This window comes from the organism of the source record quoted next, unplaced genomic scaffold (genome assembly GCF_019419815.1).
Source record: "Pyrus x bretschneideri cultivar Hongxiangsu unplaced genomic scaffold, Pyrus_bretschneideri_v1 Contig21, whole genome shotgun sequence".
NCBI lineage: Eukaryota > Viridiplantae > Streptophyta > Magnoliopsida > Rosales > Rosaceae > Pyrus > Pyrus x bretschneideri.
In genome coordinates, this window is record NW_025999513.1 from 261,831 (window position 1) to 287,358 (window position 25,528).

The window sequence follows — 25,528 nt, forward strand, 5'->3', positions numbered from 1 at the left end:
TTTTTCTGCTGTACATTTTGGCATATTAATTTGGATTTGCTTACGTACGTGTATGAAATATTTCTCAAGACACTTCCTTTTCGGATTTACCACAAAAATGTTCGAATCTGAAGATAATGATCTAATCTCAGATACAAGAAAAGAAAACTGGAGTAAGTGATCTGATTCCAACAGTTTGTCTTAATTTCACAGAATATATAACACAATTAGGGCTTACCATTTCTTGGGAAAGCTGGTCCGATATGAACCTTAAAATCAAAGTTTTGGGTTTGAAGTTCTGCATGAGAAATTTTCCTGTGAGAATTAAGTACTGTATGCAATGCAGGAAACGGCACCTCTGTAGAGTCAGACCTGTAAGGTTTTATGGGGCTTTGGCCCGTTAAGTAAACGGATAACTTAAACTTAACCCGTTAAGCTAACGGAATACCTAAACTCAACCGTTAAGCCTGCGGGTCACCCGTTTACACCCATTAGAGCTGTAAACCATATGCAAGAGAGTTGGAGCTTAGCTAGCACTTATGCAAAAGATGGTCGTAATATATGATCACCATTGTTAGTTTGCTGATACAGAATGAAGCTGATATGGACCACACACCGACATCGCCGGTAAAATTAGGTGACTACAAGCAGTTCCAATTTCCCAGTTCAATACCAAGCATCCAACATTGCAACAAAAATAGCAGTTTTCCCACTGTATTCTTATGGAGTGAGGAAAAACCCTATTCAGTCTCTAAATACAAAAACCCATAAAATGGAGCAAGAAAACCAATGGAGGAGTAATCGAGTAAGTGGACTGAGACTTACATCGTCCCAAGTGTTGGTGCTTAAGCTTCTGCAGCTGCATTTGATCCAAGTTTCTTGTTTTTTCTTTCAATTTTGAAGTGTTTGTTCTTAGTTTGTAATGTAAGGTTGAGATTAAAACAAAGCTAATAGGCTAGATGTGTGCCAAATGTCATAACAACTTACTTATACACTAGTACAAAAAAACACTTTGAGCGACGCAGGTCCTTTATCACGCAAAATAAAAAAACGTCGCGCAAAAATTAGCGTAACGAACCTTCGTCGGGCACCAATCATCGCGCCAGGGCAATGACAGAAGGGTTTGCGCGACGAAGAAGTGACCAACGTCGCGCAAAGTCGTTTTGCACCACGTTGGTCACTTCTTCGTCGCGCAAACCCTTTTTTTTTTTTTTTTGCAAAAATATTTTTATTTAATTTTTAATAAATATTGTAATTAAATTCTAAACAATAATTAATAAACCAAGAAAAAGTATTTAATTATAAAATATATGAAAATGTACATACAAGATGTCCGAATATTAAAGAAAAAAAATTACAACAAGTAGTCTTCTAGGCTTGATGCATCAGGCTACCGCCTGGGCAAAGTGGTTGGGAGGTCGAAGGTAGAGCAAGATCAAGTACTGGCATCAGGATTTGGAGGCCGAACATCTATAAGGTCCGTAAGATCATACTCATCTTCTCGTCCTGGGCTGAAAATTGGGCTGCAATCTCGGCTTCCCGAGCTGCTGCTTCCCAGGCCGAAAAATGGAATAGGTAGGAATGTGGGAAAGTTAGTTGTCTAGATGAATGCGATATTATGCACACTAACTTTACACCTAAATCACATCTTTAGCAACGACTTCAAGTCTATCCAACTTGATTAAGAGCATTGGCACGCTCCTCATTGTATAAATGGTACTACATAACCATTAAGAGACCTTATACTCTATCTGTTCCGAAAGAACTGTCGTTGAGTTTTTTTAAGGATATTCGAGAGAACAATGATCAACAATGAAACCACTGAAAAAAATAGAGTGAAATATCTTTGCACCACCTCAAAAAATGAGCCTAAAGATTTGATTTGGGGCCAATTGACTACCTCCCAATTGGGAACACGTCGCATGCGGCAGGCCTGGAGCCTGGTGATTGAGCAGTTTACTTACTTTGGCGCCACCATTTGGGACACTTAGGTCGAACAATGATGCTACAACACATCTCCTTACCCGAAGTAATGATCTTGTGCCTATAAGCACACTTTGCCAAGCTTGCTCATTAGGGAAATTGATTTTCTAAATCATCCCTCACAAAGATACGAAACAACTCTCTTTTCATAGTAGATTCAAGGGAATATATGTGGACTAATCCAACCAAAATGCGGACCATATAAATACTTATGGTTTTGATTGATGAATCAACAAACTGGTCACATGTTTGTCCACACACATTGCTGCTAAACCTCCTGGCCAATTTTAAGGGGTCACCACTCTACTTATCCTTTAAAGTCTAGGAGACTGGATAATGCAAGGTTTATATTGATAGTTTTCGATAAAGTATTACATGTCTTTTGGGTTTATAATTGAACATCGAATTTCCATGTTTACCCCAAATAGCCTCACACAGTGATCATAAAGCGCAATTTAAATGATCGCCCGGACCTTGGTGAATGTGCCAAGTTTTCGATCTCTGCCTAGGGCTATGCAATCTTGTACGCAACTATGTTGGTTTGCCTTGAGGACCATTGCCACTCGACCTATTTGACGTTACAGTTGGTTACTGGGTACAAACCTGACACTTCGTATTTACACATTTGGGTGTGCATTCCATGTGCCAAGTTGCGCCGCCACAACGTACCAATATGGGTCCTCAAAAGAAAGATGTGAATCTTTGTCGATTATGATTCTCCTTCACACTAACTTTCTTAGAGCCCTTGCTCACGATCTCTTTACCACTTATTTGCGGGTTGTCACTTCAATGAGGCAGTCTTCTCGCCGTTAGGGGGAGATAAGAACGTCAACGTTCCTGGAGAACGGAGCAAATTTGCATGGACGCTTCCCACTATGTCTCATCTTGATCCCCGTATCGCACAAGTGTGATAAGCGAGTGCAATGTATTCTAGCTTTCAAAATGTTGCTCCATACGCATTCCTCTGATCTAGCTAAAGTGATAAGATCATATATCAGCTATAAACATGTCTGCAAGGATAGACATACTTAACGGATGTCGAGTCAACATCCCCGAAGGGTGTGTCATCCCTATTGGACGATTCGGAAACCCCTGTTGGCCGATCTGGTACACCAGTGGATAGCCAATTAATCTATGTTAGCCTGGAGAAGACAGATCACTCGGTTCATATGATTCACTTCCCTAGAAGATGAAGACATGACACAATAATGAATCCATACTAATCAGTTATCTCAAATCATTTCCATCTCATGAGATTAATTCGGATTACTCCCGAGACTTGAAGTTCTTGGTCTAGTATATTAGTTTAGATGAGTTAATGGAATTGAAATGAGATTACCATCGATGATATTTTCACTTATATGGTAGTTACTGACATAAATGAAAAGCGACGATATCGAACCGTATTCCTTTGATTAAGTGACAACGTAGAACTAATTGGATAACCGAAATTACAATCCAAGTTAAAATTCCTTACCAAAGTGTGTTTTGGACCTATCGTTACTACACTACCCAAGGAAACTCTGTTGTGTTACAAGTGGGAAATGAAGCGTAATAAGATGAGTGAAATAGTACAAAATGATGCACACCTTACAGCGCAAGGTTTCTCTCAAACGTCATATGATTGATAGCAACGTTATGAAATGTGGTTAGTGTTTTCTCCATGAGGATAAAGATATGGAGATTTACATGTAAGTTCCTGAAGAATTACATGGACTGGTTCAAATAGTTCCAAATCATCGAAAACCCACTTAACTTGTTTGAGCCGTTCACTTATGGATTGAAACAATCTGACTAATGTGGTATACCCGTCTAAGTGATTATTTGATTAGTCAGTGATATGAATGAATGCCCTTGCGTGTTAAACTATGAAGTCTTATTCCGAATTGCTAGAGTTACAGTTTATGTCGTTGACGCGAATCTCACTAAGACTTCAAAAGAGCTTGAGAAACTCGTTTATGCCTTGACCTTAAGTTGAAGCATTGTTCTAACGGTACTTTGGTCTTCCAATCAAACTACACCTTGAAGGTGTTACTTTTGAGTATACATGTGTTCGTCCATACGTTATATGCAAATGAGACCCTTGAAGAGGTTATGGAATCTGAAATTCCATATCTAAGTTCAACTTTGCATTTCATTGTACTTAGCTCATTGAGTTAGACAGGACATCTCCTTCGCTGTTGATTTATTTGTAAAGATACAGCACCGTGCCAATACACAACCACTGACTTGGTATTAAAGATGTACCCTGAAGGTACTATGATTTTGGGCAAATCCCAACACATTTCGAGCGGATCTGACCCCCTTGATCCTCGGAATGATGCTTGCCTTGTTGTTATGCTGACGTTGGTTACTTATCAAACCCACATAAGGCAAAATCCCTGAATCGTTATGTCTTTACCGTTAAGGGATATCACAATATCTTGGAGGTCCACGATATGACCTTAGTTGCGAAATCTTCGAATCGTTCCAAGACTCACCTCACTTCACTACGCCACACGTGAGACATGGTTAGGACTTATTGTTGAACATATTCAAAGTACTTGTTGTTTTCATCCATCGTTGAGTCCCAACGACGATCCATGAAGACTATGTTGCATGTATCAACCCGACCAAGACATGATACACCAACAAAGTCAATGCCAAGACATATTGCGTCTACATTAACATCAGCAAAGCATCAAGAGATTGAAGTCATGCAAGCCAATCCTAGACAACCTTGCCGACCTCTATACGACGTCACTGCCGAAGTCAACCTTCCAAAAGCTTGTTCGAGGAATTGGTATGCCTAACTATTCATATGCAATGCTTGTAGTTCTCATTTGGAAGTTCTATCAAACTCAGGGGGAGTATCTAGAAGTATACTCACTTAATCTTAATATACTTTTTTTTTCCTACAATTAAGAGCATTTTCCCCATTGGGTTTTGCTACCTAACTAGGTTTTGACAAGGCACCCATCCTGGGCTGATCATACCCTTGTGAACTCTTCTACTTGCGACCATAAGATGTATAATTTTGACTTAATGCAACTTCTCACTTTTGTCCTTAGTCTATGGGTTTCTCCCACCTTGGTTTCTCCCACCTTGGGTTTTACTATAGCGAGGTTTTGTGAGTTTTACCTTTTTATGCATTATTTCGTTGATTTGAGACTCGCATTCGCTCATTGTGCCAACTTCATCAAATGTACTTACTTCATCGTTGAAGACCTGATGCGTCATTTAGTTGAGTATTTACACACTCAAGGGGGAGTGTTGCAGTCCTATTAGATTAGGAATGTGATTGTTTAAACCCTAGTGTATCCAGGAATATCTTTGAATATTTCCTTTAGTAGTTAATATCCTATTAGAGTTGTAATCCTAAAATGGTAAGGAATTAACCTTCCCTACTACCATAAATAAAGGCATAATTGGGTGGAATAGAACGGACATCACAATTACACATCTCTCTCTTCTCTCTTTATGTGCCGCACCCTCTCTCTCTATGGCCTCCATAATTGTTCAATAAATTATGCCTACAACATTTATCTATTTTTATTTATTTATTTTAAACTTGGGTTTATTAATTTCAATGACACATGCATGCACTACCATATAATACTCTCTGCAACTGTCGAAAACACCAGCAAACGCACCAGTATCATTGTCATTGCTACCGATCAATTAAGTTCAAAATAGATTGCAACATTAGATCTTTTGTGTTGGAGTAAGATAGACAATGGTGACCTGTACGGGGGAGCTGGGGATTTGGGGTTTATGATTCTTACATGCTTTGTCCATGTATTTGTAAACACAAATTTTCTGTAGCACATGAAACAAGAATATATGTACAAAATAATATTTGTATTAATGAATTTACAGATGCCACGAGGTTTTGGCTCTTGGCAATGGAGGACAAGTGCTTGGAAATTTGGGAGTGTGGCGAAGAATGCAAAGAGTTTTTTGAATCTTCTAAGTGTTTGAGAATTGGGGACTTTGGGAGGTTCAGAGCTTCAACGTCTGGATGTGGGAATGATTTTCTGGACCCCTTCTTTTTGTTTGGAGCCTTGTATTTATAGACTCTCCAAGCTTTGCCTGCATAAGAACCAAGACTTGATTGTGTCTTGGTTCATGATTTATGATTTGACTCCATCAGTTAACATTTGATTTAATCAAATAAAACTGAAATAAATCAATCTTCCGAGTTTGGTATTTTCATTTGATTTACATTGAAATTAATTAATTAATTTGTTTAATTTAAATTTAAATTAAACAATTCCTTTTCAGCAAGTGTTGACACGTGTTCTCTTGATAACTTGTCCAGTTTTAATGAGTCATGATCACATACCATATGTACGATTTGTGAGACACATGATACACGCTACGTAAGCTCTCACATGTTAAAATTTAATGCGTTCATGAATATTTATTTTCACTAAAATTTGCATGCGTTCAATAATATTTTGGGCGAGCTTTGTCCACGTACTGATCGATGAGCGATTACAATATTATATATATGTGTGTCATCATCATGTCTTGTTCTATCTAGAAATTCATTTATGATTCGTATCGTCAATAATAGTTTTGTGTAGTGCCAGATCATTATTCTAAGTTTCCTACATATAAGAGACATTTTCTTGATTTTCTTAAAAAATCAAGAAAATGTCTCTTATATGTAGCAAACTTTTCGAAATCAAATTGTTGCAAAGTTTGGAAATTCACATTGGCTCATAAATATTATAAAGTTAACAATCTGAATCCCGATTATTTGCTTTTTTTTACTTGACTTTTGAGAGTTATGTCGAGTGATTAAAATGAAGATGAAAACAACTTACCAACATATAGAACACCGTCCTTTAATCAGAAGATTAAATGCCATTTTTTTTATCAGAGACGAAATAAATCACAAAGTTTGGTGCAGTCAAGATTTGTCATTCTCCACATGCTTTTAATGTTTAAATATTAAGTAACTCTCTTGTCATTTAGTATTATAGTTTAGTAGTATTCTTATTCACTTGTAAGTGATATTCTAGCTCTTAGTATATAAAGTATTACTTGTTGTAGCTAATACTGTTTAGGAAAGTGATTGTATAAATCTAGAAGTAGATTTTAATAGGAGTTGGGATATCAAATCCTTTTATCACCTTATTATTTGTGAGGCAATAAAAACCCACCTGATTAATATAAATAAAAACATAAAACCATAAACGAGCATGTACAATTTACAATCACTGAATGCCTTCTCTTTCTCTCTCTTGCCGTCCCTCTCCACCTTACCAAACAAGTTTTCCTTCAACATTTCCAGATTTTAAACCCCACAATTTTCCATAAACTAAAAACCTTGGAGAAAATTTTGTTTTAGTCTAGTGGTTCTAGCATTGGTTAAGAAATTTAAAGCCTTCCCCTTGCTTGGGGGGACAGTCTAATAATGGCTACGAGATATATGACACGTATGCACTTGCCACATGACTTTATCTGATCTCGTAAGATCATCTTCAACCGAAGGGTCCAGAGGGCCAGAGGGTCGAAAATAGTCCGAAAAACATCTCCAACCTAGGGCTAGGCCAGAGGACTGTGGAATCTGAGAGGGCCCCACGGAATTGGAGAGGGCTAGAGGGCTGGAAGGCTGGCTGCAAGCAGCCAGCCAGCTTAAGGTTGGCCAAAATAATTAGCTTTCCTATCGGTTATAACCGACAGGAATACGTTTATAGTATTTAATATAAATGTATTCATGTCGGTTATAATCGATAGGAATTCTTAAGAAAAAAAATTCAAATGCAATGGCTAGCTAACGTCAGCTAGCCGTTGCATTTGATTTTTTTTTTATATAGTTTTATTATTATTTTTTATTTACAAAATTTTTCCTATAACTTCTATTTTTAATATTGTTTTTTAAATTCTATTTCTATCCTATAACTTCTATTTCACAAAATTTGCTTTATTTTATTTTAAATTCTATTTTTATCCTATAACTTCTATTTCACAAAATTTGTTTCATAATTTTTTTAAATTATATTTTTTTCCTATAACTTCCTAAGCTATTATACAACATTCAATTAAATTAAGTAACATGAAACAACATTAAACAATATGAAATAACATTAACCAACATACAAATTATACAACATAAAAAAAAACATTTACAACATGAAACTTAAACAACATTTTAAAAAACATTTAACAACATAAAACTTAAACGCCTACTCCATGCTTCTTTTGGCCCAAAGATGTGCAACAAGATCCTGTTGTAAGTACTTGTTTGTGGCACGAGAGCGTATCATTCTATAGCGCCTCATGTACTCATTTATAGAGATACTACCAGTTCTTGGATTGAAAGGCAAATTAGGCCCACATATATTTTTGCACGAGCCCTTCTTGACCTATTTGGATCTTCTTAGTCATCATCGGACTCTCCATCAATATACGTATCTCGCTCATCCTCCACTATCATATTGTGTAATATGATGCAAGACATCATGATGGAGTCCAAATTTTCTCGACTCCACCCTCTTGCCGGTTCGCTAATAATCTTCCACTGTGCTTGTAGAATACCGAAAGTTCTCTCAACATCTTTCTGGTATGCCTCTTGGTGTAAGGTAAACAACTTTTATACGTCATTCCTAGGGTTTGGAATTGCTTGGACAAGTGTCGCCCACTTTGGGTAGATGCCATCTGCCAAGTAATACCCCATATTGTATTGATGGTTGTTGATGTAGTAGTGAAGTTGAGGTGCTTTACCTTCCATCAAGTTATTGAAGAGAGGTGAACGCCTAAGAACTGTAATATTATTTTGGGATCCAAGGACTCCAAAGAAAGCATGCCAAATCCACGTGTCATATGAGGCAACCGCCTCTAACACAATAATTGGCTTTCTCGACCTTCCGCTAAAGCCTCATTGCCATCTGGTGGGACAATTCTTCCAATCCCAATGCATGCAATCTAATGACCTTATCATGCCCGCAAACCCACGGTCTTCAGCTTTGTGAAGGAGTTGATTCAGATCTTCTTGATTTGGCTCACGGAGGTAGTCATCTTTGTAAACCTGAATAATTGTGTCACAGAATTGTTCAAGAGTATCAAGGCATGTAGACTCAGACATACCATGGGCTTCATCCATCGAATCAGCTAGGGAGTCATAAGCCATCATTCGGAGTGCAACAGTAACCTTCTAATGAGGTGAGAAACCAGGGCAGCTTGCTCTGTCCCGCTTCTGTCGAAAGTATGGATTGACCTGCTGGACATCACAAAGTAAACGCTCGAAGACATGACGCCTCATCAGGAAGCGACGTCTGAAATCCTCTTCTATGTACACCAAGTTGGGGTTGACGTAGTTGTTCATTGGATTGGCATGCGACATCGCTCTATTTCGTGGTTTGTAAAAGCGACCAGCAATAGAGCCACCCCATTGAGGTTGTTCCTCAGTTGGCTGACACACCATGGCCGCAGTTATGGCTACTGCTATGTTTTGTTTGTTGCGCCTTACTTGAACTTCTTCATCAGACTCCTCATCTTCTCGTCTCATTTGTGCCCATTTTGCTTCCAATTTGGAATTGGATGAGGACCCCCAATTGGAATCCGAAGAGGATCCAAAGTTGGAATTCATTGCAAACTCGAATTGAAAAAGATTGAATTGAAATAGATTGAATTCAAAGTTGAGTGAATTATAGCCCAAAATCCACCCTATTTATAGCAAAAGAAAAATTCAAATCCAACGGCTAGTTAACGTCAGCATGATGTCAGCTACCAACGGCTAGTTAACATCATGCTGACGTCACTTAGCCGTTGGATTTGAATTTAAGTTGTAGTTTTTAAATGATAAATTATGTTTGGCCATATGGCTCTTTGGCCCTCGGTTGGAGAATGGTTTTTTGTGACAAGGCTAAAACGAGCCCTCTAGCCCTCGGTTGGAGACGGAGGCAAATATGGTCATGTATTATTCATTAAAATATTAATATCTTGGAGGGCCAGAGGGCTAAAATGAGCCATTTGGCTAGCCCTCGGTTGGAGATGGCCTAAGTGAACAATAGAAAAAGCGCCTATATATAGAAGTACAAAGAGACAAAGAGAGACATGATATAGTTTCTACTTTCTAATCATATAAACTTTGGTTGGGCGTCTTCTCTTTTTTCTATTTCTCTTCTGCTCTCTCTATACATGCAATTATTAAAACACAAAAAATAGCAAGCCAAGCTGTGTATCGATAAACAACCGTTCAATTTACACAGAGAGAGAGAGAGAGAGAGAGAGAGAGAGAGAGAGAGAGAGAGAGAGAGAGATGAGAAAGGAGTGTCATCCTTTGTTGAATGGGGGAAGACGATATGCAGGAGATGATGGAAAATACAGTCATGGATTCTCTTCATCTGAGATGCAGTCTTTGGCAAGTATCTGTGAGGCTTTATTTCCTTTGTATGAAACTGATAAGGTGGAACAACCTACAACCAAGAAGGCAGTTCAGTCCTTCTACAAGGCTTCTGCGGCTCAAATTCCCATCCCCGATGAGGTATATCTCTCTCTACGGAGTTTTTTTTTCAACTGAAAATCGTTAAAAAGTAATTCTCGACGGATTCTAAAACTATACAAATCAAGTTTAATTCTAAAACTATACAAATCAAATTTAACGTAGAAAAAAAATGATATTTAGACTACATGAATGATCATAGTTATGAGTCTTACTCTTATGACCCAAAGAAAGATTCGGAGCTACTATTTTTATAAGTTGATAATTTTTTTTTTTAACAAAGTTAAATGAAAATGAATAATATACAATCACAAGTTAGGTATGCAAGTGGTCATTTACTATAGTGGTGTAAAAGTTTTGAACCCTTGCATGACGACGTGGGTTCAAACACTATCGGTGGTGAATCTAACATCTAATTTAACAACAATCTATCGTTTGACAAAAAAAAAAAAAAACTACAGGGTAGTTCTGGACTGACCGCACTAATATAAACTATTTCGTTTGTCAAACTTATGACTCTGAAGTCCTGTTATGTAATAATTTATGTGTAAAAGGTGGTGCTAAAGTGACAAATGCAAACAAGTATTACTGTGAGCTTGTATTCTTCAAATTAGGTCTTCATGTTTCTTGGATTTATTACATCACTTCGATATATTCGTGGGCTGCAGGTTGCACAGCTATTGGTGAGAAGGGCCTTGATAGAAGCTGTGGTATTGGTTAAAGTGGTTTTGTGCGTACCGGGAACTAAGTTGGGAACCCTACTGCTTTGTGGCTCTCTTTGTTTTGGTAAGACATGGCCCTTCGTTCACAACTTTTCAAGTTTGTCATTGGAGAAAAGAGAACAGGTACTGCAGAAGTGGTTCAGGCACAGGTTTCTCACACCAATAAGGCTTGCCTTTACCTACATCAAGTTCCTTTGCCTCTACATTTTCTTCTCTCGGGTAATATTTTATTTTCTCTCTCTCTAAACTGCACTTTCACAATTAATGATTTTTTCTCTTCAAGTTTTTTTTCTTTCTATTTCTTATATACTAGCAATACCACACATGTTTTGCATGTGAGACAGTTTTTTTTAATAAAAAATGTAAGGCAGTTTTTGGGGAAAAAGGTGAGAGAAAATAGGAAAATGATATATTTAAAATAGTACAATTACATGACTTGGATGACATCACTTAATACGGTAGTCTAATGATATTTTTCTATACTTGTAAGTTGTAATTTTTAGGGTGCTTTAGATTTAGCCCTTACAACTGTTGAACTCTAGACATAAACCCACATATATTAAAACATCTAAATAAAACCCAAATTTTGAATTTGATGCCATGTAAGATAAAACATGTCCATACATTTAAATTTATTTACAACACTATGCCACCAACATTAATATGGCTATTACGGTTTTTTTTGTAGACTTTTAATTTATTGTCTTTCGGTTGTCAACAACATTCAATTAGTTTAAGTTTTTTTTTTTTTGCTTTTAATTTAAAAAAAAAAAGAAAGTAGTTTTTTTCTTCTTTTATGGAAATCGCCTAATCCAAATCTAATTAGTTCAATATACGGTCTATTGAAAAAGTAGATACATTAACTTGTGAAAATTAAAAAAAAAATTGGTAAAAATAAACTAGTAGATACATTGTTTCTTGTAAAAACTAAACAATAGTTACATTATTTTCATAAAAAATAAACAATATGTAAATTTGTTTTTTTTTAAATTACACAATAGTTACACAATTTTCGTAAAAATTAAATAATAGGTACTTTATTTTTGGGGAAAAAAAACTAGTAGAAACATTGTTTCTTTTAAAAATTAAACAATGAATTTATAAGGTAAATTAGTTTTTATGTATTTTGCATATATGGTTTTGTTACTATGTAGGTAAATTATTTTTCATGTAGTCTACATATACTGGGTATATTATTTTTCTTTTTTTAAGCAATCTAACATTTCAAAATTTTAATAGTAGGTGCACTATTTGAATCAAATGTTTTTATTTTTTTTTTGTAGGTAAATTATTTTGCATGAATTTTACATTTATCAGGTATATATATATATATATATATATATATATCTGTGTGTGTATGTGTGTGTGTGTGTGAAATAATTTACCTACATTAATATGTAAAATATAATTTTATTGACTTAATTAAGCATGTATAATAACATATATTAGACATGTTTTATGTTATTATATATTAGGCAATGAATTTATAACATTATTGTTTTTTTTCTTTTGTAAAATCATTAATTCTCCCTTACCATCCATCCGCATGGCATTAATTATGTACATCAAACATTCAAATAGAGTTTATAAAAAAAATATAAATCAAATAGGGGTATTTTAGTCATCCGAAATTTTTTAATGCATGAAGTCAAACATAATTAATGAATTTGTTAATGTGAAATCTAGTCAATGGGTTTTATTCAAGAGAAAAAACTTATGTTGGGTTTTATGTAGAGAAAATTAAGTTTTAGGAGCTAAAGTCATATTTTCAGTAATTTTTATTTTCGGTTTCTATAGATGGAGAGTTTGATAGAAAATTATTATAACAAACCCTTTGTGTAGTTTAGTCTAAATCTTGTATTATAAAAAATAAAAAAAGAAAGAGATAATAATTTTTAGGTTGACAAATAGAGTACTCATGTCATATATTATATATGACATGATCAAACAAATTAAGAAATTGAACTGGTAAGCGGTTAGTGCATACAGATAGCGAAAGGCTGTGTATTAGATCACTGCATGATAGTCATGAGATATCAAATCTTAAGAAGTTTAAAAATAACCAGTGGTTGAAATATCATAACCATCACGCGCCAGTGCAGTTGAATTGCTAATAATCAATGTTTCCATATCTTTCTCTGATTTTTTGAATATTTCTATGGAGATATCGAATGTATCAAAGAAATATTATACACTAATAATAATAAGATGATTATGCCTTAACTTACTGTATCTTAGGCATAAATCCAGTTAGTACTTAGTCAATTATTCAATTAGGCATCAACAAAAGCGTAATCTTTCTTATCGGGCCACACCATGAGGTGACCAACCACTCCGATCATAATTAGAGAGCTACAAAGGAAGTTGTAGCTCTCCCCCAATATGAAATTCAGCACATTTTGTTATCACATCCCCACATACTTTTTGATGTGCAGAAGATTTTTAAGTTGAACACGAGAATAAGTTAAGAGGGTGAGGTGGAACAGATGTAATCGTTGAGGCTTTGGACGTTACTTAACTTGAATACCATGAACACTTAGAAAAAGAAAAAAGGGGCTTTTAGATTCAAGTAAAAAAATATAGGTTATTTTTTGGAGTGAATTCAGTTATCTAATTACATGTTTTTAACCAGTTTGTCTATTTAAATAAAATATTTATATTCATTAACTTTGTCATAACGGTAGATTATAAAAAGAAAAAAATATGTAAAACAATTAATCTTTGTTATAGGTAGATTATGAACAAAAATCTATGGTATAGATAGTTAAACAGTTAAATATATATTATACCTATAAGCCAGTATTCTAAAAATCGGTCTAGGTGGCGCCTAGGCGTTCAACGGTGGTTGGCCGCCACGATTAACCCTTAATAGATCACAAAATCGATCAACATATTAGGCAGTCGCTGGGCAATATTAGGCGGGATTAAGCAGAGTTATGAAGGTCTAGGCGAGGTTGGGCGGAGGCTAGGTTGGCGTCTGTGAAGCGGCCGGAATCTGGAAGCTTACGAATCAGAAAAAATTCGTGTTGCAGTCAATTCAAATAGACGTGTCCAACCCCATCTTTATTCTAATTACATGGTTCCTGATACCCACTAACTTTTTTACTAATTTTTAAATTTTTAAATTTCTTTATTTCTTTTCTCACTTAATCAATCATCTATCTATATATACCCCAGTTTGGTGAAGCATTCCAAAATGCCAAAAATATCCTCTCTTTTCAATAAAACAGCACAAAACTATCCCAATATAAATGGGTAATAATCGTAAAATACAAATAAAATAAGGTTAAAATCATAATAAACAAAATATGAAAGCCACCCATACTTTTAAATTAATTATGACCGTTTGATTACTCATCACATTCTTTCTCTCTAAAAAAACCAAAAAAATAAATAAATATAGAGAAGCAGTTATGCAGTTGCAGAGTTCGAGACTGAAGCCACCCCAAACCCAACAAACTCCCCACGAGCAGTTGTAGTGGTTGCAGAGTTGCACGATTAAAATCCCAACTACCACACATTACTATTCGGGAGAAACCCACTCAACTTCACGTACCCCTCTTTTTTTGTTGGTGCTTCTTCGTCCACCTTACAATTTGGTGTTTCTTCATCTATGCTTCTCCTTTAATGTAATTTATGGGTACCGGTCCACCTTATTTCATTTGATGCTTCTTCAACATCGAATTGTTTAATCCTAATTCACTTTGTTCAGGTTTTATTGAATTACAATATGGGTTTGTAGTTCAGAGTTGATTTGGGGATTTTAAAAGTGGTGGACAGGCACAAACAAGAAGGCAGAATTTTCAAGGCTTCGGCAAAGGAGGTAAGACTATCATAATTTTCCCCAGAAGAGAACCAAGATGTTGTTCCCTAGAAGATAACCAAGAAGGTTATTCAACCACACACTGTTTGTTTGATCTCTTACTCCCCATTTGCTCAGCTTTCTTTTATTGTCTTTTTGTTTTTTAAATTTTAAACTTCATATACTTAATGTTTTGAGTTATCTCATGGACAGGCACAAACAAGAAGATAGCCTTGGCCTCTTCTAAGACAAAGTAATCCAGACGCTAAAGAGAACCAAGTCTTCTCATAAATATGTTCTACTATACATTAGCTCTCTTCGTTCTGTTAATTGGTACTTTTTATCTATTTGTATTGTTCTTTTTTATTTCTGACTATTTTCTTTTTTTTTTTGGTCTGCATAATCCGCGTCTTATTTTGATAAAAAAATTGCATATTATATGGGTTTTTATGCGGTTGATATGATGTTTGATTGGTTTCTTTGTAACCAAAAATTGTTTTCCCCTGGCCCTTAACGATGGAATGCGGCCCCTTCTTTTTTGACGCAGTCTTTGAATAAGGTCTGAGGTGACCGTGGTGTGCAAATTACTAAGACTCCGAGACAGCGACGATTGGGATGAAGATCAGAGATGCTCAAGTATATATGTTAACAACTTGGCATTGTAAGTGTTTATAAATTCCAATTTGTATTACTGATAAACTATATATACCAAATGTGATTAGGAATTAAATTAAATATAAACTACATGGGGATAGAGAAAGCGATTTAGAGGGAGAGCCAAATATACTTGGAGACAATAAAAAACTACACAAATTTGTGACAAGTTGACGATTAAATGACTCTTTGTTTTGCATTTTTTTTCTTTGGTAAGATAGTCTAAAACTTTATTCATTTTATTGTAAGATTGAAGAACAAAGATCATTGTCTTCCGTCAAGCAGCTTTTTCTTAATACTAATTGCCAACCTGTTTGTAATAATAATTGGATAGTTTAATTTCTATTAGTTTAATTTTAGATGTTCTCAATAGTAAATGTGCACACTATTTTTCTAGCTATAAATTTGTATATGATTTGCTATGTACTTTTTTTTATATGAAAAAGCCTTTTTTGAATGCAATATGAATTACATGGTATGTGGACAAAATTCTATATAGGCGTAAAACATAGTGCTTCTATATATATAAAGCGAGAAGGCCAAATTGGTGAAACATTCAATAAACCCAATATTGCCCTTTGTTTCCTTCATAATCAAAATCCAAAAAAGTTTAGCAAATGAGGATAAAATGGTAAAACCAGTATTACTACACACGAGAGAAGACATAGTCATTTCTTATTTAACAGAAAACATAGTCATTTCTTATTTAACCAAAAAAGATGTACTGAATTAAGCTAAACTGTTTTATGATGTATAATATTTAGGGTGCTTTAGATTTTGGCCCTTACAATTCATTATTTCTAGATAAAAACCCATCTATCTTTAAAGATCCAGTTTAAGTCCTAATTTAAAATTTGCAAACATATAGGAACACTATTGACCTATTAATGCAATTTATTTACACTCATGCCACTCATACTTTATGGTCCCTTTTTCAAATTCCTAAATTTATGCCAAATTAAAAGTAGTAGAAAAAGTGAAATAAAATGAAAAAGTGTTTGCATTAACCGTATCTATGTTAAACTAAAAAAGTAGTTTTTTTTTTCGTGATATATTTTGTAGCAATTTTATCCATATTAATTGGTAGGTAAATTAGTTTGTTCCAATTATTTAAAAAAAAAAATACTACACCTATATTATATATTTTGAATCAAATAACATTCCTCTAACTTTTAGGTAAATTATTTTATATGTATTGTTATATATGTTAGACACGTTTTGTTGTTGTATAAACATGAGTGGAACATAATATTGTTGATTTTATACATCAAACTGCATTTCTTTTGTTATAGGTAAATTATTTTCCATGTACAAGTACTTATGTTAGGCAAGTTTAGTTGTTGGTACCTACACCCATGGTATAATTGGTGTAGGTAAATTATTGGAAATTAATTTGTAGTTAGGTAATGAACATTTTGCATCATTGGAAATGAACATTTCAAAGAGTAGGTAGGTAAATTAATTTGTTCTAATTATATAAAAAAAATTACACGACACCTAGTTATATTTAATTTTCCAATTATTAAAAAAATTTATGCTACACCCAACCAAATAACATTTCTATAACTTGTAGGTAAATTATTTTCCATGTATTGTTAGATATGTTAGGCACGTTTTATTGTTTTATAAACATGGGTGTAACATAGTATTTTTAATACTATGCATCGAACTACATTCCTTCTTAATATAGGTAAATTATTTTCCATGTAATTAGTACATATGTTAGGCACGTTTTTTTGTTGGTATATTATTTTGCATCATTGTAAAAAAGAGATATTATATTATACCCATGGTATAATTGTTGTAGGTAAATTAATTTGCATGTAGATAATGAAATACAATGTTCTAATATATTAATAAAAAGGGATAAATTCAAAGTATTCAAGAGTAGGGTGAAAAAACTAAATCGAATAGTTTTATGAAAATTCAAAACCTTTCTAAAAAATTAATATGCAATAAATTTTTAACATTAATGTCTTTTTTTTTTTCTTGTTGCAAAATCATTTACTATTTCCTTACAATTAATTGTCTACATCAAGTATGTAATAGGGGTATTTTAGGCATGTGAAAAATGTAAAATGTGTGAATTAATATGAAGTTAATGAATTTGCTTATGTGGATCCTAGTCATTGGGTTTTCTTTGAGTAAAAAAGTTATGTAGGGTTTTATATAAAGAAAATTGAGTTTGAAGGCCTAAAGTCATATTTTCACTAATATTTATAGCGTTGTCAGGAATAACCTCAATTATTTCAGTTGGCTTAGCTTGGTCTTCTCTTGGTCGATTCTTTATCAACTCCTCTTGCTTAACCTCAATTATTTCAGTTGTCATCGGTTGCAAACCCATTTGTTGAGGCTCGAAGAAAAAGGAAGGGGGGAAAATGTATTCTTGCCATAGATTTTCTGTTGAGAGTGAGCATTGAAGAAAAGGGAAGGTGATAACAACGGAAGAGGTGGCTTTTTGCTTTTGGCCTTTTGTTTTCTTCATTTTGCTTAATGTTGAGACTTGAGAAAAGAACTTCTAATGTTGAACCCCAATTCGAGAAGATAATGTGAAGAAAACAAATATTCGTAATTGTTACTATGTCCAAGATCAAACCAATTATGAACAATTGCTGTCCTCTAACAAAAAAAATTTTGACCCATGTTTAGTTATTCATAATCTTCTTCGTAATCTCAAATATCCATGTAGTCCAAATCATCCCTAAACACCAGCGAGGTTCGACAAGGATTTTGAATATCATAACAGTTATTCATAATTATGATTTTGTTAAGGAACCTTGCGTACATGCATTTTTTTTTTTTAATCCATTTGAACCAAATCATCCCATCCTCATTTGCACCCCAACGACCAACAAAGCACCCCAAAATTTCTTAAGATGTGTTGATCACAAATTCTTGAAGATCATATCCTTAAACTAATGAACCAAAATTACTAATAAACATAATACCTAAGAAACCAAAATTACTAAAATTTTAAAGATATCATAACATTTTAGAGCTTATATGTGCATTGTTGAGTTATTAGAGCAAAATATAAATATAATGAACCTACATTGAATACAAATTCTTCTTTGTCATGTGGTAGTTTTTTAGCCTCTTATTATGGGTTACACATTTCTAAAAACTTTTTATATTATGTCCAGCCCACATCCGTCATTTATGATAGGGTTTACGGGTATTAAAAAAGTTTAAAATTCTACTCATCCAGTTGACATAAAAATTAAAACTCTATAAACAATGCTAATTTATAAAAGAAAAAAAACATTAAAGCTAAATCATATCCAAGTCCTAACACCAACCGAGAAGTGTATATAGGCCCGTCATTTCCTTGCACTGATACTTATTACACTTCAAAAGTATTTTGTGATCATTTTATTTTGTTCTTTTGTATTATAGTGAAGTGCAGATAAATGTTTTTTCTTCTTCTGTTCATAGGCATCTATGTAGACTTTTTCGTATTTATGGAATGTCACAAAATTTGTATTCAATTTCGGTTCATTTATTTTTTAATTTTTTAGATAAATTTTTCCATGGAGCGTGGTCAAAGTCGTGCAAGACAATGGCGTCAATCATTAAGTCCTGAAGAACATCAAAGATATCTAGCTCGACGACGTCTAATAGCACGAGAAAAAAGACAACAAATTCCAACTCTATATGATGATCATACTATGACATCCCCCAGTAACATACAACAAGAAATTCCTGGTATTTATTTCATATTCATTTTTCTTTAACTCATACTAATGCAAAAAAATAAAAAAAATCTAATTTCTAATTTTTCTTTTAACTATGCAACAAGTAGGTCCCAGTAATATACAAGAACAGGTTCAGTTGGCTAACTATGATGTTGAGGTCGACTCCAGTAATATAGAACAACAAATTCCTGGTATTTATTTCAATTTCTTTATTTGTATTTGTTTCACACTTAAAAAATTAGGTTATTTTTTAAGAACAAAATTTTGTGAATTGAAATCTCATTTTATTCTTTGCTTCGATACTCTCATATTGATCTCAATGTTGTAGTTATTTTAGTGGTAGTCTTACGAAATATTAGACTCATAACTAAATATATTAATTATTAAACACAAATTTTTTAACTAATCGTATTATAATGTGGTCTATTTATTAGAACAAATTGAGCATGAAAGCACGAATTCAAGGGTTTTGTCAGATATCACAAATTGTGATGACCAAACTTCTACTAGAATGCGTACTCATATGGGACAGTTGGCACATTCAAATAGGTCACAAATATCTTATGGGATGCTCTCAATTCCTCCCCACAATGGTGAACTTAGTATATAATTCTATCTTTATATACATATATGATTAGTTACAAAGAAAATTCTTATACTGAGTGTTGGATATTCATGTAAAAATATCAGAAGAAGAACATGCAAATAGAACCAATTGTCATGTGCGCCAAAGCAGAGGAAGAAGAAACCACAATTGTGCTAGAAATTATAATGAGAATCGGGGTATCCTAGGTTGCCAATTATCTACTCCAACCACATGTCCGTATTGCTATGCACGATTGTTTACTCGAGAAACTTTGAATATGTGTTGCTTGAAAGGAAGAATTGCTTTACCCCCAACACAGTCCCCACCAGAAATGGTTGCTCTTTTCTCTGACCAAACAAATGAGGGTAGACACTTCAGGCAAAATATTCGAGCTTACAATCATGCATTTGCATTCACTTCAATGGGAGTACACGTGGATGAAAGAATTAATATTGGTGGTCGTGGGATTTACACATTTCGTGCTCAAGGTGCATTATATCATAAGATTGGTGGACTTTTACGAAATGAAGGGAACAGACCGCGATTTTTACAAGCTTATATATATGACACTGAGCATGAAGTTGAAAACCGAATGTGTGAAAGTGAAGTTTTAGATAGACGTGTGGTTGAAAAGATACAACAGATGTTGAACAACCATAATCTTTTGTTCATACATTGTGAAGCCTCGGTCAACGCCAAGATTTGCCAAATTGCAAGTTGATCCTAAAAGAGCAACCAATAGATCGGCATCAGTATAGTCTACCATCAGCATCACAAGTTACGGCAATTATAATAGATGGGGATAATGCCACAATTGCAAATGGAAGGGATATCGTGGTGGAGACAATTAGTGGAAGACTTTCTCACGTCCGAGACTATGTTGGATTTTATGATCCCTTACAATATCCACTGTTGCTGCCTTACGGTACATATGGATGGGATGTTAACAGTCGTGATGATGGTGGAAGAGCAATAACATGTTGCGACTATTATGCTTATATGTTACAGGTTTGTACTGATAACATAATTTACTTCCCGGTATATATAGATGAATGATGATTCCTATATTAAAAGCAATATATGAAATTTGCTTTTGCAGATACGCCATAATGGATCATCACTTTTGCTTCGAGGTGGACGTCTCTTGCAACAATATGCTGTAGATAACTACATTAAAATTGAATCACAAAAACTTAGATGGTTGCGTTCTAATCAAGCCACAGTTAGAGCGGATCTCTACAAAGGACTTGAAGACTCTCTAAATGCAGGTCAACACAATGCAGGTATATATATCGTTTCAGTCATCGTTATTTAGAAATATAACTTTGTTTAAACTGTGTACAATATATATAGCTAATTGAAAATAAAAAATTATTAGGTAGCATCGGGCGTAGAATTATTTTACCATCATCATTTGTTGGAAGCCCACGTGACATGTACCAACGATATCAAGACGCAATGACTTTGGTTCAAAGATTCGGAAAGCCAGATCTTTTTATTACCATGACATGTAACCCAAGTTGGGAAGAAATCAAAAGCGAATTACTCGCTGGACAAACTCCACAAGATCGCTCTGACTTACTCACTAGAGTATTTCGTGCAAAACTTGAGCAACTAAAAGAAGACATCATCGAAAAGGGGGTATTGGGCAGTGTTGTTGCTTATGCATACGTTATTGAGTTTCAGAAACGTGGTCTTCCACATGTGCATATGCTGGTGGTGTTAGATGAAAATGATAAGATCAATAATCCAGATGAGTATGACCGAATTGTTAGAGCTGAAATACCAAATGAAGATGTAGAGCCTCAACTTTATAATGTAGTGTTAAAGCATATGATTCATGGCCCGTGTGGGATTCATAATCTTCAATCTCCATGTATGAAAAATGGGAGTTGTAAGAGAAAGTTTCCCAAACCATTTGCACCAGTCACCGTTCAAGGGAATGATTCGTATCCAATTTATCAAAGGCGAGGAAATCGATTGCCCGTCTCACTTAATCGACAAGGAAACATAATGGTTGATAATAGTTGGGTCAAATCCATATAATTCATGGTTGCTGTTAAGGTATGATTGTCACATCAATGTTGAAATTTGTGCAAGCATAAAAAGTGTCAAGTACTTATATAAGTATGTTTACAAAGGCCCAGACAGAGTGACAGTTGAAGTGCAATCAGACCCTCAATACGATGAAATAAAGCAGTTTCAGGATGCAAGATGGGTTTGCGCACCAGAGGCATTATGGAAGATATTCAAGTTCATTATTAATCGAATTTACCCATCTGTTGAGCGAATGCAAATAATCTTCCTAATATGCACCAAGTTCAGTTTCGTGCCGATGAGAGTATAACAAATATTCTACATGATGATAGTACAAGAAAGACAATGTTGACTGAATTTTTTACACTTAATCATGTGGATGCAGAAGCGCGACATTATTTATACATGGAGATACCATCACATTACAGATGGATTCAAGCTCAAAGAAAGTGGTCTAAAAGAATGAATCGTAACAAGGTTATTGGACGAATATATGCAGTTTCACCTGCTGAAGGCGAAAAATTTTACCTTCGGATTCTTCTTAATCATGTTAGAGGACCAACATCCTTCACAAACTTGAGAACAGTTAATGGGGTTTTACATCCAACATTTAAGCAGGCAGCAGAACAACGAGGTTTGTTAGAAAGAGATGACAGTATTCGACAATGTTTGTTAGAGGCCTCCGTAATTCAGATGTCGTCGGCTTTAAGAAGATTATCCGTCACCATATTGGTATATTGTGCACCAATTGGTGTTCGAGGGTTATGGGATGAGTTCTGTCCATTCATGATGGAAGATTATGTTTCCATGACTAACATAACTCCCACACTTGCTACCAACATACTCTTGTGTGAGTTGAACATACTTTTGGTTCAATTTAATAAGAGTATAAACGAGTTTGATTTGCCCCAAATGACAAGAGGAAATGAATCAAGTTCAGGAATGACAGGATGTATTGAAGATGAAATATCCATATGTATTCCACAACAAGATCTTGATGCAATTGAACGCTTAAATGATGACCAAAAAAGTGCGTTTAACATAATAATGGGTGCAGTTCAACGATCGGATAATGCAACTTTTTTTGTGGATGGTCTCGGTGGAACTGAAAAAACTTACTTATATCGCGCATTGTTAGCAAGCTTGAGAAGGTTGGGGCACATAGTATTAACAACAGCATCATCTGGAATAGCAACTACGATATTGCCTAGTGGGAGGACAGCACATTCTAAATTCAAGATACCACTTAGTCTCGATGCATCATCGATGTGTTCGATCGGTAAACAATCTGATTTAGCAAAGCTAATACAAAAGGCAAAGGCAATTATTTGGGATGAAGCAACAATGACGCATCGTCATGCATTTGAAGCACTTGATCGAACGTTCAGAGACTTAACTAGATATTGACTTACCATTTGGGGGGAAGATAATGATATTTGGGGGAGATTTTTGACAAGTTCTTCCTGTTATCCGGAAAGGAACCAAGTCCGAACTAATCCAAGCAAGTGTTGTTAAGGCATCATTTTGGTCACAAGTAAAGATTTTAAAACTCAAACAAAACATGAGATCCATAAATGATTGTGAATTTTCAGAATTTTTACTTCGTGTTGGTGATGGGAATGAAGATGTTATTATGGATGATATGGTAAAACTACCTGACTGCATGGTGATACCATGGGAGAGTGAGCATTCCATTAATCAATTAATTGCCAAAATCTTCCCTGACTTAGAGGATCATATAAATGATGCAACCTATATGGTGGAAAGGGCTGTGGTAACTTCTACAAATGAAGACGTTGATATGTTGAATGAAAAGATAATCAATATGTTTCCGGGTTTAGAAGAGACAATGTATTCATTTGATTCAGTTAAGGATGACACAAGGAATTTGTATCAGCCAGAGTTCTTGAATTCAATCTCACTTGGTGGTTTTTCTCCGCACAAGTTAACTTTGAAAAGAGGTGCTCCAATCATGCTTTTAAGAAATATTGATCCGAAATTGGGATTGTGTAATGGTACAAGATTATTGTGTCGTGGTTCTTACCGAAATCTTATTGATGCTGAAATTCTAACTGGACAATTTGCCGGATCCAGAGTTTTCTTACCAAGAATCCCTCTCAAAAGTACTGATACTGCTGGGCTTCCATTTGAACTTACAAGAAAGCAATTTCCAGTGAAACTAAGTTTCTCTATCACTATAAACAAATCTTAAGGTCAGACAATACCACATGTAGGCGTAAACCTTCCAGATCATGTCTTCAGCCATGGACAATTATATGTGGCTTTATCGAGGGGGGTCTCAAAGTCAACCACAACCGTGTTAGTAACAAGTGGCTCCATAGTAGGCTAACAAGGTGTATTTACACGGAATGTAGTATACAAAGAAGTCTTGCTTCATTCCAGCTAATTATGGTGATTCCTAATAGGTAACAGCTTTATTAACGATAACCTTTCAGTATGCATTTCTCACTTATCAATTAACTCTTTTTATTTGATTTTTAATTTTCTCACTATCGTTTGTAGATTGGCAATGAAAATTTGAAGCATCAATCATGAACAAATGGGTGGAAATTGCAGCATTGATGTCAATATGTAAACTTTCTTTTCAAAAGAAACAGTGACATATACACTCTATGAGTATTGTGAATAATGTACATATTGTTATGTAGGATTTATATTTTGACATTTAAATTGTTTTGTATTTTGCTACGAGTACTTACTGTTTTCATCTACTATTTTTTATTTATTTACATATACTTGCTATCGTTCATAGGCTTTAGGTAGGAACTTGCATCTAAAATCGTATGTTGTTTGATAAGTGCATGAATAACATTTAAATCATTACTTTACACAAAGTAAAAACGAAAAACATGATAACTTTTTAGGACGTGCATGATAAAAAAAAAGTTCCTCTTTGCACAATACATTTAAAGTATATCTTGACAATTACAATGGGAAAAACTCACACAATACACCTTTAGGGGCGCGTAGCGCCCGTGATGCAAAAATACCTCTCGCACGCACGTTAGTGCGTGCAGAGAGGCTAGTATAATATTATTAGCCGATACCCAAGTTATATCAGACCTTTCTCTCACCTCCGCTTACATTTATTTATGAAAGAAAATTAGGTTTATTTATGATATACACACATTTTTTTTTACTTCTCGTACTTTTTTAATTTTCAACTATCAGATCGGATGAATTGAAGAAAATTAACGGACAGAAATTAACAAAGAATATGTGAGAAGTAAAAAAAATTTGTGGATAACACATCTCATAATATTATTGGCCGACACCCAAGTTATTATCAGAAATTAGAAATATGAAATCTCCTTAATTTAGATTGACCCTCGATGATGAAATCTATCAACCAACGAACCTCGGCGCAAGAGCTGTCATGTTAAATGTCCTCGATTTGAATTCTTTATTTTTTCTTCAAATTTGATTTGATAGATTATAATTGCAAAGAAGTTGGTGAATATTGTCCTAACTAACAGTCAAATTCATTCTGATTATGAAATAAATAAATAATATCGGATTGAATTAATTTTTTGTAAAAATAATTCATGGATAGATATCTAAAAAATAGACAATTTATATCATTATAAAAGAATGTAATGTCAACCTCACAAGTAG

General features: G+C 34.5%; 1 protein-coding gene across 1 annotated transcript; it reads left to right on the forward strand.

Annotated features, from left to right (window-relative positions):
• Nucleotides 1–23,453: 23,453 nt before the first annotated feature.
• LOC103941564 (ATP-dependent DNA helicase PIF1-like) lies at nucleotides 23,454–24,104 on the forward strand. Its single transcript, XM_009351772.2, has one exon. It carries the CDS (start codon nucleotides 23,454–23,456, stop codon nucleotides 24,102–24,104), a length of 651 nt encoding a protein of 216 aa, XP_009350047.2.
• Nucleotides 24,105–25,528: the final 1,424 nt, after the last annotated feature.